The following is a 14170-nucleotide window of genomic DNA, read 5'->3' as shown; positions in this document are numbered from 1 at the left end:
TGAGGCTGTTCCCCGGTGGTGTTTGTCTCTGTGCCGCGTCCGGCGTTGCTGGAGGAGGCCATGAGTATTGAGTTTTTCAAAGAAGAAGAAAGGGGTGTGAAAGTTTTGGAGGGTGGCCTTTTGAAGCGTTCCCACAGACGGCGCCAATTGATGATGCACAATCCGGCCGATCTTAGCTGTCAATGATCTTGCCTCTGAACTGAGTGGTAGGGACCTGAAACGGAAGGAGAAGAGAAGCTCCGGGGAGAACCCGGCGTAAGGGCTCCGAAGCTCAAGTTAGAGTCTTTCAAAGGCAAGATAGACCAGATAGTGCAAAAGTTAGCATACCTCGTTCCTAGGGGGTAGGAGCCTTTTATAACCACCTCGCGCACTCACTTCCAGGCTTCCGTCAGATCGGGCATGATTACTTCTGAACTCCTGCCAGTTCGGATGTCATTTCCTCTGGCCGGACAGAACTGCCACTGCTCCTTTTGTCGGAGCCGTCTCTGCGGCTAGTGACGACGGTTGCAGGTGGCGGTAGCAGGAAGCCGTTTGAAGTGCGGCTGTCAGGCGTCAGATCCCAAATCAATTAGGTGCGTCGCCCTTGGATACGGACGTCCTTGGTGTCGGGTACGTTTGGTCAGCCTGGTATTTCGGAAGCGAAGTGTTGGAGTGGCGAGCGAGGTGTCTTGAGTTCGGTTTGGAGTTTTCCGAGCTGCCATGGGCCAGCTCGGGTCAGCTTTGTGAGGCTTGGGGCCCAGTATAGTTCGTGCTCCTTGCAGGGAGCTCAGGTTCTCAATAGGGAGCTCGGGCTCCTAGTAGGGAGCTCGGGTTCTTATTTAGGGAGCTCGGGTTCTCAACAGGGAGCTCGGGCTCCTAGTAGGGAGCTCGGACTCTTGGTAGGGAGCTTGGACTCAGTAGAGCGGTCTGGAGTTCGGGCTCGGTAGTGAGCTTGGACTTGCTTCCGATGTTCGCTTCGGGCGCTCTACTGTCCCGAGTTGCTTGCCTTTGCCACGTGTCAGGCGATTGCGAGGTCGGGCCAAATTTCCCTTCATCAACTCCTCTAGCCTCGTATTTACAATCATAACTCACGCTCATATACTTTCCCCGCATGTCCCACTTGGCTAGGGGTGGATTCGAGCTGAGCCGAGCCAAATAGTATCAAGCTCGAGCTCAGCTTGCCAAGGTAGTACAAGGCTCTAGCTCGGTTCAAGCTAGAACCTTGAACTCGAGCTCGGCTTGAGTCAAAAACTCGTAAGCTCGAGCTCGGCTCGGCTCAAGCTCGACTTGAGAAAAATTGTTTTATAAAAATAAATATTATATAAAAATTATTTTTTATTTGAAATTTAAAAAATCAAGAATTATAATAATTAGTTATTATTATATACACAAATAAAAATATTATATAATATTTATATATATATATATATTATTTTCTATAATTTTATATTATTATTATTATTATTATTATTATATATGTAGCTATTTGAGCTCGGCTTGATTATTAAATAAGCCTGTAAATTGGGTTCCAGCTCGAATCTCGGTTGAAATCAAGCTGAGCCAAGCTTTTCACGAACCGAGCCCGAATAGCTCATGAAGAGCTCGGCTCGTAGGCACTCCTACACCTAGCCTACCATCGGTGGTATAGCCTATGTATGACCCACTTAGCATCATTTCTCCTTAATACCCGGATGGGAAGGCCCACAACATTTCCACCCTTAAAAACCATTACAATGATTGAAAAACACTTTTCCAATTAGAGAAAGTAAGGGAAACCTATACAAGTTTTGTTAGATTGTATAAGTTTCTTTACATTTTTTTTTCCAAACCAAACATAGTTTTAGAATTAATCATGGGCTGGGCTGGGTTATATATGTATGTATAAAATTTAACATGGTATATATGATTCATACACATGCATATTTATATATACATGTATATGTATTATATATGTATGTATATTTGGGCTGCGAGGCATAAACTAGATTGAAAAAATTAATGTAATGAGGCTCAAATATTTGTTAACTTGGCCAGGTCGTTCTTCTAGGCTAGGCTAGAAATGATCACCCATGGTAACAACATACCCCTGCTTTTGTCAGAGAAGGAAATGAGTAATGGGTCACTGGCGAGAAGGAAGATGGAAAGGGAAGCGGAGAGAATAGGAGGAAGATAAGGGAATCGAAGAGCAAGAAAAAAACAAAGAAATCTCTTATCGCCACCGCTGTTAGTGCTTTGGAATGTTGAGGACGATGAACAGGACCGTTATCAGAGCAGAAAAATGGCGAGAAATAAAAAACTGATGAGAACGATGGGGGCGGATCCGAGGAAAAAAGAAGAAAAAATGCGGGCAGATCTGAGAACGATGCATCCGTTCCTCGGATCCGTGAGAAAGGAGAAAAAAATAGGGGGAAATCTGAGAACGATGCATCTCTTCCTCAGATTTGTTCATCAAATAGGAACAAAATGGTGCAAATATGAGACATGCATTCATTCCTCATATCTGCTCCTCCAGATTGGAAAAAATGATGGAAGACTGAACTTGCACCGTTGCCAATCGAGAACAATACTGGTGATTGTTTGAACGTTGCAACGACTAGAGGTCTGAGGAGGGAGCTTTACACCGATGGGGAAGACGATGGAATTTTACATCGATTTTATCGATGATAAATTTCCACCGATTATCGATGTAAAACTTGGGCACAGTGGAGTTTTACGCTGGTTTATGGTGTAAACCAACACCTCAAACAAACAGATGCAAATTCAAACCGGAATGTAAACTTTACACCGGTTCAAGTTTCTACCTCAAACAAACGTGGCCTAAAAGAAAAAAGAAACAATTGATCCAAGTCAGTTAGTTCAACTATTATCAAATGTCCCCTTGCTCAGTTTAGGAAGAGTACGAATACAAATATGTGCTGTGCAAAATAAGGTTCAAAAATATAATATATATGTTTTTACAGTGTGCATACTCTTCCCAAACTGTACATCAAGCTCAGTTTAGAAGGAGTACAAATACAAATATGTAGAGTGCATAATCTTGTATTTTGTTTTATTTTATATGTACTAATTTATACTGTACATATATGTATTTGTACTCCTTCCAAACTGATCCCTAAGGACTCTAATAGTTCCTCGTAATTCTTCTATATCTTGTTCCAACTTTCATGAGCTGTAATCAACAAACCACAATATGAAGATATACTAGAATATCAAATACCATGTGGGTAGATATTAAGAACTTGAGCAGGGTTGGTGCCTAACAACTTCCACCATGTAACTTGGTTGCATCCCCAATCGTTACAAGAAAATTGGGATTTTAGCAAGGTTAAGATTTTAAAAACAGGATCAGTCATGGAACCATTTTGGCCACTCGTTTCCGGGTCAAATAGTTCCGGGGGCATATAACCACTGCATGAGATATGTGCAAGAAATGATCAGTTGAATGTATTAGAAATCAAATAATGCTAATTAATTAAGCCTTTACAGTTTGCTTTCTGGTGTGTATGTACTTATTATGTTCCCACTACTTTACTTGTATTAGCTTCTGTTTCATCTCCTCCAAAAGCTCTTGCCAGGCCAAAATCAGATATTTTGGGGTTCATTTGGGCATCTAACAAGACATTGCTAGCTTTGATATCTCTGTGAATTACTCTGAATCTAGAATCTTGATGAAGATAAAGAATTCCCCTAGCAGTGCCGCAAATGATGTTGTAGCGCTTTTCCCAATCTAGCTTTGTGCGCTGTGTTTCATCTTTTTTTTTTCCATTAAGTCAATACAAGATTCTATTAGGGTTATATATATTATTGTAACATATGATTAGTAGGTAATTAAAAATCTAGTTAAGCAGCTGAAAGCATATATAAGCTTCTGATAGAGCCAAACCAAAAATAAAGGTGTCCAGACTTTTGTTAGGCATGTACTCATAAATCAACATCTTTTCTTCCCCATGAATGCAACAACCCAAAAGTTTCACAAGATTCCGATGTTGGAGTTTGGCAATCAATATGACTTCGTTCTTGAACTCGTTGGGACCTTGTCCAGAAGTTTTGGAAAGTCTTTTCACAGCTATTTCTTGTCCATCTTCCAACTTACCCTACAAGTTATCAACAAAAAATATGGTTGTAAGATTAGAAAAATTGGAATTTAATTTGTTTGTTTAATTCCTCTCTCTCTCTCTCTCTATATATATATAGAGAGAGATGATCATTATGTTGCATAATAACATTACCTTGTAAACAGGACCAAAGCCACCCTGTCCGAGCTTGTGATCGAGAGAGAAGTCATTGGTGGCTATTGATATTGTAAGAAAATCAAACAGTGGAAATTCAAGGTCTTTCCTTGTGTTTTCAAGAATGTTAACATTCTCATTGTTGTTTTCCATGTTGCCTGCTTAATAGAAAATTGACTGGATCTGAGCAAACCATAAAGAGCTATTGAAGTCTAATTATGGATAAAATATAGACTACTTAACAACTAATACTCTCCAATTAGTGATATATATATGTTGATTTTGTATGAAGATTTATCAAGGTATTGCCAATATTTTTGGAAAACTTGTACTCGTTTTAGAAAAAAAGAAAAGAAAAGAAAAGAAAATTCTCCTTTGATAGTGTCCTTACATGTTTGAAAAATCTTAAATTTATGATAACATGTTGACATCAAAGTATATATATTCTCAATAGAAAGGTCCATTTCCTCTTAAAGAGAGCAAAAGTGAACAAATAAATCTTTGTGGGTATGAATCAAAATATATACATCTTTTTCTCTGCATCAAAATATATTCACAATAGCTTAAAAAGAGCAAAAGTGAACAAATAAATCTTTGTGGGTATGAATCAAAATATATACCTCTTTTTCTCTGCATCAAAATATATTCACAATAGCTTAAAAAGAGCAAAAGTGAACAAATAAATCTTTGTGGATATGAATTAAAATATATACCTCTTTTTCTCTGCATCAAAATATATCCACAATAGCTTAAAAAGAGCAAAAGTGAACAAATAAATCTTTGTGGATATAAATCAAAATACCTCTTTTTCTCTGCATCTTCTTCTTCCTTGTGTAAAATATCATGCCCAAGATAAGTATTGCCATTGCTAGAAATGCACCGATATTTTATGAGGATAAATATTCTCTTCTTTTTCTTCTTGGAGTAAGCTACGGAAAAAAAAAACATATATATTAAATAACAAAGCAAAAACCGAAGACATAATTGATTAAAAACAAAAGGTTTCATAGGTAAATTCCTAGTTATATCCCAAAATAATACATTTGAGAAGACAAGGGTACTCTATGTTCAATATTTATTAATATAAGGAGGGCAAGGAAAATTTATTACAAACACATAGAGGTCAAGAAAGGGGAAATAGAATGAGCATTTTTATTTTTCCTTATAACATTATCACCTTTCTTTGTAAAAATCTAATTTTATCTTTAACATCTCATTTTTGACATATCATATATTAATCTATTGGCTGCATGAATAATTCAGATGCAAAAAATTTTATTCCTTAATTCTAAGAAATTTATAAAAACTTGGGATTATATTTAGTTACTTTTAAATGATAAGGTTAGGGATGCAAGTTGGGTGGCTGGACCAGTTTTAAGGTCAACATAAATCCGACCCTAAATATTGGGCCTAAGGCTCCAGCCCATACCAAGCCCAAGGTCAAGCATAATCTTTCCAACCCAGGCCCATACCAAACTAAAAATTGACATACTCGGGTTGGGCCTGTGCCCGAGCCATGCTCAAGTTGGTTAATTGGGCTCAAGTGAGGCTTGCGACACCCAATATACTAAAAAGTTCCATTAAACTATATATTATAACTAAATTAAACCTTTAAATAAGAATTTTATATATTTTGCATATGAATATGCATGTATGTGTGTATACATTCATATATGCATGTATACGTGTATAGCCAAGCTGATCTTGGGTTGGGCTAAGTTCAGGCCGGGTTTGGGCTTGGCTCAGGTTACTTCAGGAGTAGACCTGAGAACCTGACCCGAGCTAAAAGAAAAAATAGAAAAGTCTGGGGTTTTGGGCCCAGGCACAGCTCAAGGACCGAAAATTTAAGCCAAATTCATGCAAAAATACAGGCTGGTTCAGATTAATCTTGGGTTGGGGTAGCCCAAGTTGTACCCCCTAAGGTAGAGTTAAACTATAACCAATATTCTTTGGGTTCATTTGATTCGCAGTTGGAATATGTACAGTATGTACAGTATAAATACAAATATGTATTTATACTGTACATACTGTATAAATACATACAAAATCATGCGAAATGCAAGATTTTGCACCGAAAACATGGACATACATAAATAAATGAGAAAATAGAGAGGCAATGAGAACATGGAGAAACTTCAAGACAAGAGAGAAAAGAATAAACATTAGGGTTAGGGTTTGAAGAAAGCTCTCGGCTATGCTATGTTGAGGGAGAGAGATAGAGGGAAACGTTGAGAATCCCAGACCCAGACAAGAAAAGATTTTATGGAAGCTCTCAACAGTGTTATGCCTGTAAAGAGAAGAAGATGACATTGGGAATAGAAGAGAGACACACATGTATATGGAAGAGCGATGAGAGAGAAAGGCAAAAACATTAGCATCTAGGGTTAAGATTTGCAAAAACTTACCTCATCGAAGCATAAAGCTCTAGGCAATGGTGTCTTGATAGAGAGAGAAAGCTATACAAGAAATTATCTTGTTCACTTGCTACTGAATCGGGGAAAAGAGAGAAAGGAGGAGTGAAACGGAGATGCTCACTTGCTACTGAATCAAGGGAGGAAGAGAGAGAGAGAGAGTGGGAAGAAGAGGGGAAAAGTTTACGGAGGGAGACAAATATGCATGGACAAGTGTGCAACCATGCAAGGAAGAAAGACAGAAATATGAGTAAGTGTACTGCTATGCAATAAAGAATTGCAAGTATGGGAATCTACATTAATATTTCATTTAGCGAAAAGGGGAAAACATCCCTTAAGAATTCAGTGTTCTAGAGGCATTTTAACTGAAAAATGAGATAAATCCTTAAAATAGGGAATGCAAAATGCAGCATAATCCTCTATCTATTTGGAACTTTTCTCTTTGGAATATAGAATGCTTAATCTAGCATCTTTTATTGTGTTTAATTAAAACGTCAGCGGCTCAAATCAACTTGACCATTAAAACACAAGGCCGGAAGGTATGGGGATTTATATATGATGAGGGCAAATTTGGCCCTCTACTGACATTATGACACATGATATCTTCGAACAACTGGGTGACATCTCAAAACCACCTAGATGACAACCTGCCTTAGCCAAAATGATGGAGTCCTAGTTGGTGACCTAGTGACCTGCGACCTGCCCCGTCGTTGACTTGGTGACCTGGCGACCTGCCTCTAGCGCTGACCTGGCGACCTGCCTCCACCGCTGACCTGGCGACCTGCCTCCTCCACCGACCTGGTGAAAACCTAGCTGGTGACCTCATCCACAACTCAAGGCGGCTAGCAGCACCTCGTCTAGGGCCGACCTGTGGTACCTCGTTAGTATCAGTCAAAGCGACCTTGACGTGAGGAGAAACCTCCCTCGAGGGCTTATCGACCTGATTGAGGTCCAGGTGGCAACCTGCGAGATGTGCTCATCAATGAATTTTTCATGCACCCCATCACTCACGGGTTTCTCGGAAGTCAGCTCTTACATCGAATGTTTTTTAGGAAACCAAGTATGGTGCAAAGATTGGCCTACATGCATAACTACCTCTGAGGACTTCGGAGTAGTTAGGCACGTCTTCTTGGAGATCCTAGACACATTGCATGATGTCAATGCCAAACAATGTCTATATAAAGGGCTTACCTCCAACCTCATAAAGTATACACGCAGTTTAGTTCTCACAGCTCTCTAGCTCTCTTACTTTCAGCTCTCTTACTTTCAGCTCTCTCACAAAATCATCGCATTCGTTGACTTAAGCATCATAGTGCCCACCCTGGGTAAAGCAACCCGGGCACTCTGACACTGTTTCCTTGCAGGTTGCATCAGAACCACTTCTCTATCTTGTCACCAGTCAGCTAGGTACCAGAGTCACCTCTCCAGCTCGTCACTATTCAACTAGGCATCAGAACCACCTCTCCGGCTCGTTACCATTCAGTTAGGCATTAGAGCCACCTTTCCAACTCGTCACCATCAACTAGTCATCAGAGCCACATCTTCGGCTTGTTACCATTCAGCTAGGCGTTAGACCCACCTTCCAGCTTGTCACCATTCAGCTAGGCATCCAAACCACCTTCCAATTAAGAACCATTCAACTAGGCATCTGAGTCACTAGCCAGTTAGGATCTACCAAAATGCCCATTATCAATATAAAAAATGCTAGTAAAACCCATTTTTAATGGCAACACTAATCTTGGATTAGACCGGCACTTATATAAATGCCATTAAAACCTCTTTTTAATCGACCTTTAACAACCTTCATCATATTTGGAAGTCTTGGGTTAGACACTCCTTAGACTGACCGCAAAGAACTTATATATCTAGGGCCATCGTAGGAGGGGTTCTGCTATTCTATGGATTGTAGCTTCTGCTACGGTTTCTATACCTTCCCACTAAAAGCAGATTCCGGAGTGAAACCCCTAACTTCTGCGACGGTTTCTATACCTTGCTGTTGGGTGCAATTCTTTAACGTATTTAGAAATTAAATATGGATTTTATTTATTTTTTATCTCAAAGGTAGCTTAGAAATGAAAATTCTAATTGATGTTTACGCTGTGAAATGTGGAGAAATAAATGAGTTATCAACTGTACTTGTTTTTCTAAAATGGATGCCAAACAATAAAATTGGAGAGAGAAAACCTTATTCCAAATTCAATGCAAGGACACTTGACACCTTCATCAGCGCCATACATGTACAACTAAAGAAGATTGAGACTTATAGCAACCAGTCCAGCTGAACGAACAAAGATGTTGACTGCGACTCCGGATCTCCAGCAAATGTACAGACATGTAAAACGCCGGATTTCATAATCAACGAATCAGGAATAAAATTAACACACCATTGTTCCGTGTGCATGGGACCAGTAGACCACATGCGGTCAGTTATTCACACCTATTCACAAGGCTTTTTTTTTTCTTTTTGGTATTGGCGCCAAGCACCATTAATATCGAGTCTGCTATTCATACAGCGCGCCTCACACCGAATTCACAGTGTGCTGGAATCTGTACTTGTATTTATTATTCACGGGTATTCATGGGAGATGTTCTCAATAGAGGGTGGGATATGACTATAAGGTTAGTGTGAAGCGCGCGCTCCATGAACTATTAATACCCCCTCCTCATATCGGTGGTTGCCAGGAATCGATTTCGCGTTAATGCTGGAGTGAACCAACACTGTACAGGAATATCTTCTAATATACTTAATTGTATGTTGTGATTTCACTCATGATTGACTACACATTTTACATGCATGAATTCACAAAAATAAAGTTTGATATTAGGCTCAATTTGAAAGGAATACAAATACAAATATGTACAATATAAATACATAACAAAATAATACAAGATACAAAATTTTGCACTCTACATATTTGTATTTGTACTCTTTCCAAACTGAGCCTCAAAAACACCACTAATCAACAAATACATAAAGGGTCCTTTTGGTTCAAGGGAATAGAGATTTAGAATCAGAATTAAAATAGCTCATTCCCAATTTCAACCATTTGGTTGGGTGGATCCAACCAGAGAGAGAACTACTGCAACAGCAATGGAGGTGACATTTTCTTTTGAGGGTTCATCCCATTGTGTTGAGAGTGAAGCAAGTAAGTTGATATACATTTTCCTTTGATTGCTACTGTTTTGTTAATTATTGTGATTTTTTTTATTTATAATTTATAATTTTATTTGATGTTTCATTTTACATTTCATTGCCCATGATTAGTACAAGCAATAGTTTTTTAATTATTTCATATTATTCTTTTTTTCATTTCTTTTATTCTCTTAATTACTCGGTATTATTCGCCCGTGGCCCTTGCTACTATGTCCTTAAAATAAAAAGAAAAATGCCAAATAATTAATGCAGCCTTAGAATATAAATTACCAGGAGTAGGCTGTGGAGCATTAGTAGGCTGCTGCAGAGGCGGAGCATCTCCCTCGGGATAAGGAGAAGGACTTGGACTTGGAGAAGGCACTGGAGGCAATGGTTCATCACGATGCCCTGGTTTATGATCAACAACACAAACCACATATTCATCATTAACACTGTCCTTGATTTTAGGGTTTGTGCTTTGGGACTTAAAAGTGTTTGGCTCTGGATATATAGTAATGTTTTTCAAAGCATTTTTTTATGGTTCAAATTTGTTTTTCAGTGTGTAAACTTGAAAATCAAAAGCTTATCCAAATAATGCTTTAATTACAACAGTGAGCTTAGCTTACCACACATATAATCCAAAGCAAGGTCTGTGAAGATGGTTTGATTGGCATTGTTATATCCGGTGTAGACACAGGCGTAGCCACAAGAGGTTTGAACGAAAGGTGTGTGATCTCCCAAGGTCAATGATGCACCATTGTCAAAAAGACATTGCATGGGAGGGCACTGATGAGTCCAGTTTGAGATGAGTTGAGTTGCATGGGATGGTTCACAGTGCAATCTGATGTTAAAGTAATATAATTAAACAAACAGATCAATTAAGGCCAAAGTTTGGTCTAATTTAAGTGCCCATTTGAGGGGGGACGTATTGGCTTCTAGCTTTATGAGATAGACCCCTTCCGGACATCCCATAAGCCATGTCTGGTGATTACCCCGGAAAGCCTAAAAGTAATTATCTTTCAAAGCAGTTCAATCAAAGCTTTAGCCTAAGTGCTGAAAGAGACTCACCTGCGAGTGTAGTATGAATTATAGCGACTATCATACGGAATATTACACCTGCATCGGACGCAATTGTTGGCTGTTAAGGTGTAAGTGCCATTGGCCACCACCAAAGGGTAGTCCGGAGATTCATGTATCACATTAGAAGCACAGACTGCAAGTATACAAATACGAAGCTGTTCGATGTTCATCAGCAACCCAAGGAGCCAAAAGCAGAGTTTATAGATATATTTTTAGTGTTATTTACTAACACATCCCTATAATTTTATTTATTTATTAAGACCTATCTTGACCCTCAAATTTGCAACTACACTTAGATTCATGGTTTTTAAAAATGAACCGGTCAGGGGTCTAGTTATTGGTTCAAACGGTCCAATCATTCGACCCAAACGGCTGACTTGTTTTGACAAAAAAATTAGAAAACGGTCAAAACCGTTCAAACAGTTCGAACGGTTTGAATAGTTAACTGGCTGGTTCAACAGTTTGCTGACCAAAATCAACGGCTTTGGGGGAAAATGGAATGACCGGTTCCCAATTTTTTTGGTCCGACCATCTGGTCCGGTCTGATTTTAAAAACAATGCTTAGACTGCATTTGGCAGTCCTTATTTTAAGGATTATCTCATTTCTATTGTTAAAATGCCTTCAGAAATACTGAGTTTTTAACTGCAAAAAACAGATAAATCCTTAAAATAAGGAATGCCAAATGCAACCTTAATCCATCTACCATTATGAACTATTTGAAAGTGAAAATACCCCTGGGACGTGGCTTTAGCATTGGCTGTGAATCTTGTAACGGACCCATATACTTTCATGGCCATGTGTCAAAAGCGTAATGGCCATGTAAAGAAGAAGGACCCATTACAACCGATGCCAAGGTTTAAAATATATTGTTACACAGGAAAAAAAAGTTTAGTTTTTATTTGACTTTTTCAGCATGATTTTTTGTTTTCTAGGGATAGAAAATGCCCAAATAGTCAATATTATCATCTTGAGGAATCTCGATATAGAAAATGCTCAAAGGATGGTTTCTGGTGGTATAGGTGAATTAAGTAAATACGCTGCAAATTGGGCTGGGTCAACCCCAACTCAGTTCTAAAAACTAGGGTTGGGTTAAGTTGAATTGGATTGGGTTGCATTGAAGTTCAGGTTAGGGTTAGGGTTGAAAAATATGAATTTGATTTAATTCCATATTTGCATGAATGTGTGTGAATATGCACGTCACCATATTTATGAATGTAAGGCTGTGTTTGGTTGTAATACAAATAAATTTGTAATGATGCGAAACTCTAGCAGTGCAAATGATTTGAGTGTAAATTCTAACATATTTTTGTTTCAAATGTTAATATATTCTGTTTCATTGCATTACAAATGAAGTAAATTAAGACATGAAGTAGAATAAAATAAAACCCAAAACAAAATTAAATGAGAATTTGTAATTTTGTTACTTGCACTCCCATCCATTTGTATTAGTGCAAATAAAATTGCACTGCAACCAAACACAGCCTAAATATTTATGTATATACTTATTCTATTTGCTATTCAAGCATGCATATGCAACTATGCATCCATAAGTGTATATATCTGTATATTTATGCATTTTTCGGCTATGAATACTTGTGCATATACATTATCTATTTATACATATGTACATGCATATTGTATTTCAAAAGTTTTAGGTTTAAAGACATTTTTCTAAAACATGATAACTATATTCTTTTACACATAATAGTGCTAATATTGAATCAACATAAACCTTTATACTGTAGTAAGTACATTTAACAAAAGGAAGTACAAAAATCTGACCAACCCCAGACTAACCTGATCCTAACCCAATCCAGAAGGGTTAAGGTTATATTGATCTGGAGTACAAAAAAAAACGAGACTTAACCCAACCCAACTTGCACCCTTTTTAAGTAAAAGGGAAATTCCTAATTAGTATCATGTATTTTGTGTCTTGTGCCACTTTGGTCTCCCAATTTTAAAATGCAATAATTCAGTACTTGAACTTTCAAAAGGTGACAATTCAGGACATTCTGGTAACCTGGACTTTCTTAAATAGAAGAAGTAAGAATTTGGAACTATAAATTTTTTTTATCAATACTTAAATAGTTGAGAAAAAAATTAGATGATACTTGAAAGACATTTGTATTTTTTTAAAATTTCACTTAACCAGTAGTTAAAGCGCTTACTAAGTAAAACCGTAAAACGCTTCCAACATTAAAACTGCCAACGTCTTTTATTGGCAGGAGATCCCAAGTCGTAATAGACAAAAAAGCAGTCTTGGTAAATATGTAAAACTAGATAGGTGTAAGCTAACCTTCAAGGGGAATGTCAAGAACTTGGCCGGCCCTGACATCACCGGCATTGTCGACACTGTTGAGAGTCATCAACTCACGTTCGGAGATTCCATACTCCCGGGCGATCTTCTCCAACGAGCTCCCGTTAGAGAAAACGTGTGTATAGTGGATGGTTTTCCCGTCTTCGCAGTTGCACGGTAACGGAATATACAGCTCAATCTCTCTCAGCCGTCACGAGTTCAGGTTGGAGATGTTAATGTTATTATTGGCATCTGCGATCATTTGGGCCGTCACTAACCCCGAGAAGACCTTCTCGGCGATGTAATCTAAGGTGCCGTCGCCTGGCTGTAGCTTGTAGATTGGAAGCCCTTCCGATTTTCCGTAATCATCTTTGCAATTACAGAGAAAGGGGATTCTGATTATCTCGCCTTCGGCAACGCTTCGGTTCGATGAGGTGGACACTGGGAAGAAGTTTGCTCCCAGAAGAGACGTGAGGTCCTCGATTCCGAAGAGGGTTTGAATGTCAGCCAGAGTCGTCTTGTTCGGAGCAGACGGGGAATTTCTGAGACGTTGCTGTAATGGCGAACAGGGACAAGAGGATGATGATGAGCAGTGACTGGCGCATCATCGATCTCTTTGTTTGTTATCGTCTCTTGCCAGGAGCTGAGTGTTGTTCTTTGAAATAGTTGATCTCTTTACCTATCACTCTAATTTATCACAACTGAAATGTATGAAACCAACCCATACATTAGTCTAGCGGTAGACTTTGACTTGACTCCACGACCATGGGAGTTAAACCGTGTGGTCCCAAGAGACGATTAGAGAAAAACGGGAAAATTCCCCATTACTAACCTTTACTTTGGGTTAGGGCTGCAAACCGTGTGGTCCCACGACCATGAAGTTAAATCTTCGAATTTGATCCAGTCTGACTTGCTTTTTTTAAAAATTAATAAATTATTAAAAGAAAAATAAAATATACTAAAAAATAAAAAATATAAATATTTTTTAATTATTTTTATTATATACATATGTTTTTATTAAAAAATAAATAATATAATAAA

At 38.4% G+C, this 14170-nt stretch overlaps 1 protein-coding gene across 5 annotated transcripts; it reads right to left on the bottom strand.

Moving 5' to 3' along the window:
• Positions 1 to 3399: 3399 nt before the first annotated feature.
• Positions 3400 to 13792, bottom strand: LOC104590307 (lysM domain-containing GPI-anchored protein LYP4-like). 5 transcript variants are annotated; one of them, XR_016078333.1, is made up of 7 exons: positions 13130 to 13792; positions 10821 to 10965; positions 10379 to 10593; positions 10044 to 10160; positions 5011 to 5137; positions 4209 to 4366; positions 3400 to 4073 (listed from the first exon to the last, which is right to left on the bottom strand). XR_016078333.1 is itself a non-coding variant. In XM_088891079.1 (6 exons), the coding sequence occupies exons 1-6, from the start codon at positions 13175 to 13177 to the stop codon at positions 4046 to 4048; spliced, it is 702 nt and encodes a 233-aa protein (XP_088747205.1). In that variant the 5' UTR covers positions 13178 to 13792; the 3' UTR covers positions 3400 to 4045. The 5 variants fall into 5 exon arrangements, 2 of the variants coding, with proteins under 2 accessions (XP_088747205.1, XP_088747204.1); XR_016078332.1 differs by lacking the exon at positions 4209 to 4366 and having other exon boundaries at positions 3400 to 3730; positions 3863 to 4073; XM_088891079.1 differs by lacking the exon at positions 4209 to 4366 and having other exon boundaries at positions 10821 to 10987.
• Positions 13793 to 14170: the final 378 nt, after the last annotated feature.

Source organism: Nelumbo nucifera, chromosome 7, assembly GCF_055504915.1.
Source record: "Nelumbo nucifera cultivar China Antique chromosome 7, China Antique-T2T, whole genome shotgun sequence".
NCBI classification, from domain to species: Eukaryota; Viridiplantae; Streptophyta; class Magnoliopsida; order Proteales; family Nelumbonaceae; genus Nelumbo; species Nelumbo nucifera.
The sequence above is the reverse complement of the archived record's forward strand: the minus strand, read 5'-3'. Positions and strand labels throughout refer to the sequence as shown.

Coding starts and splice junctions, on each gene's coding strand:
- LOC104590307 (XM_088891079.1), bottom strand. CDS start 13,177: ATGCCGGTGATGTCAGGGCCGGCCAAGTTCTTGACATTCCCCTTGAAG. Junction 10,594..10,820: donor AATTCATACTACACTCGCAG/GTGAGTCTCTTT, acceptor CTTTAACATCAG/ATTGCACTGTGAACCATCCC. Junction 5,138..10,043: donor TGCTCCACAGCCTACTCCTG/GTAATTTATATT, acceptor TTTTTTCCGTAG/CTTACTCCAAGAAGAAAAAG.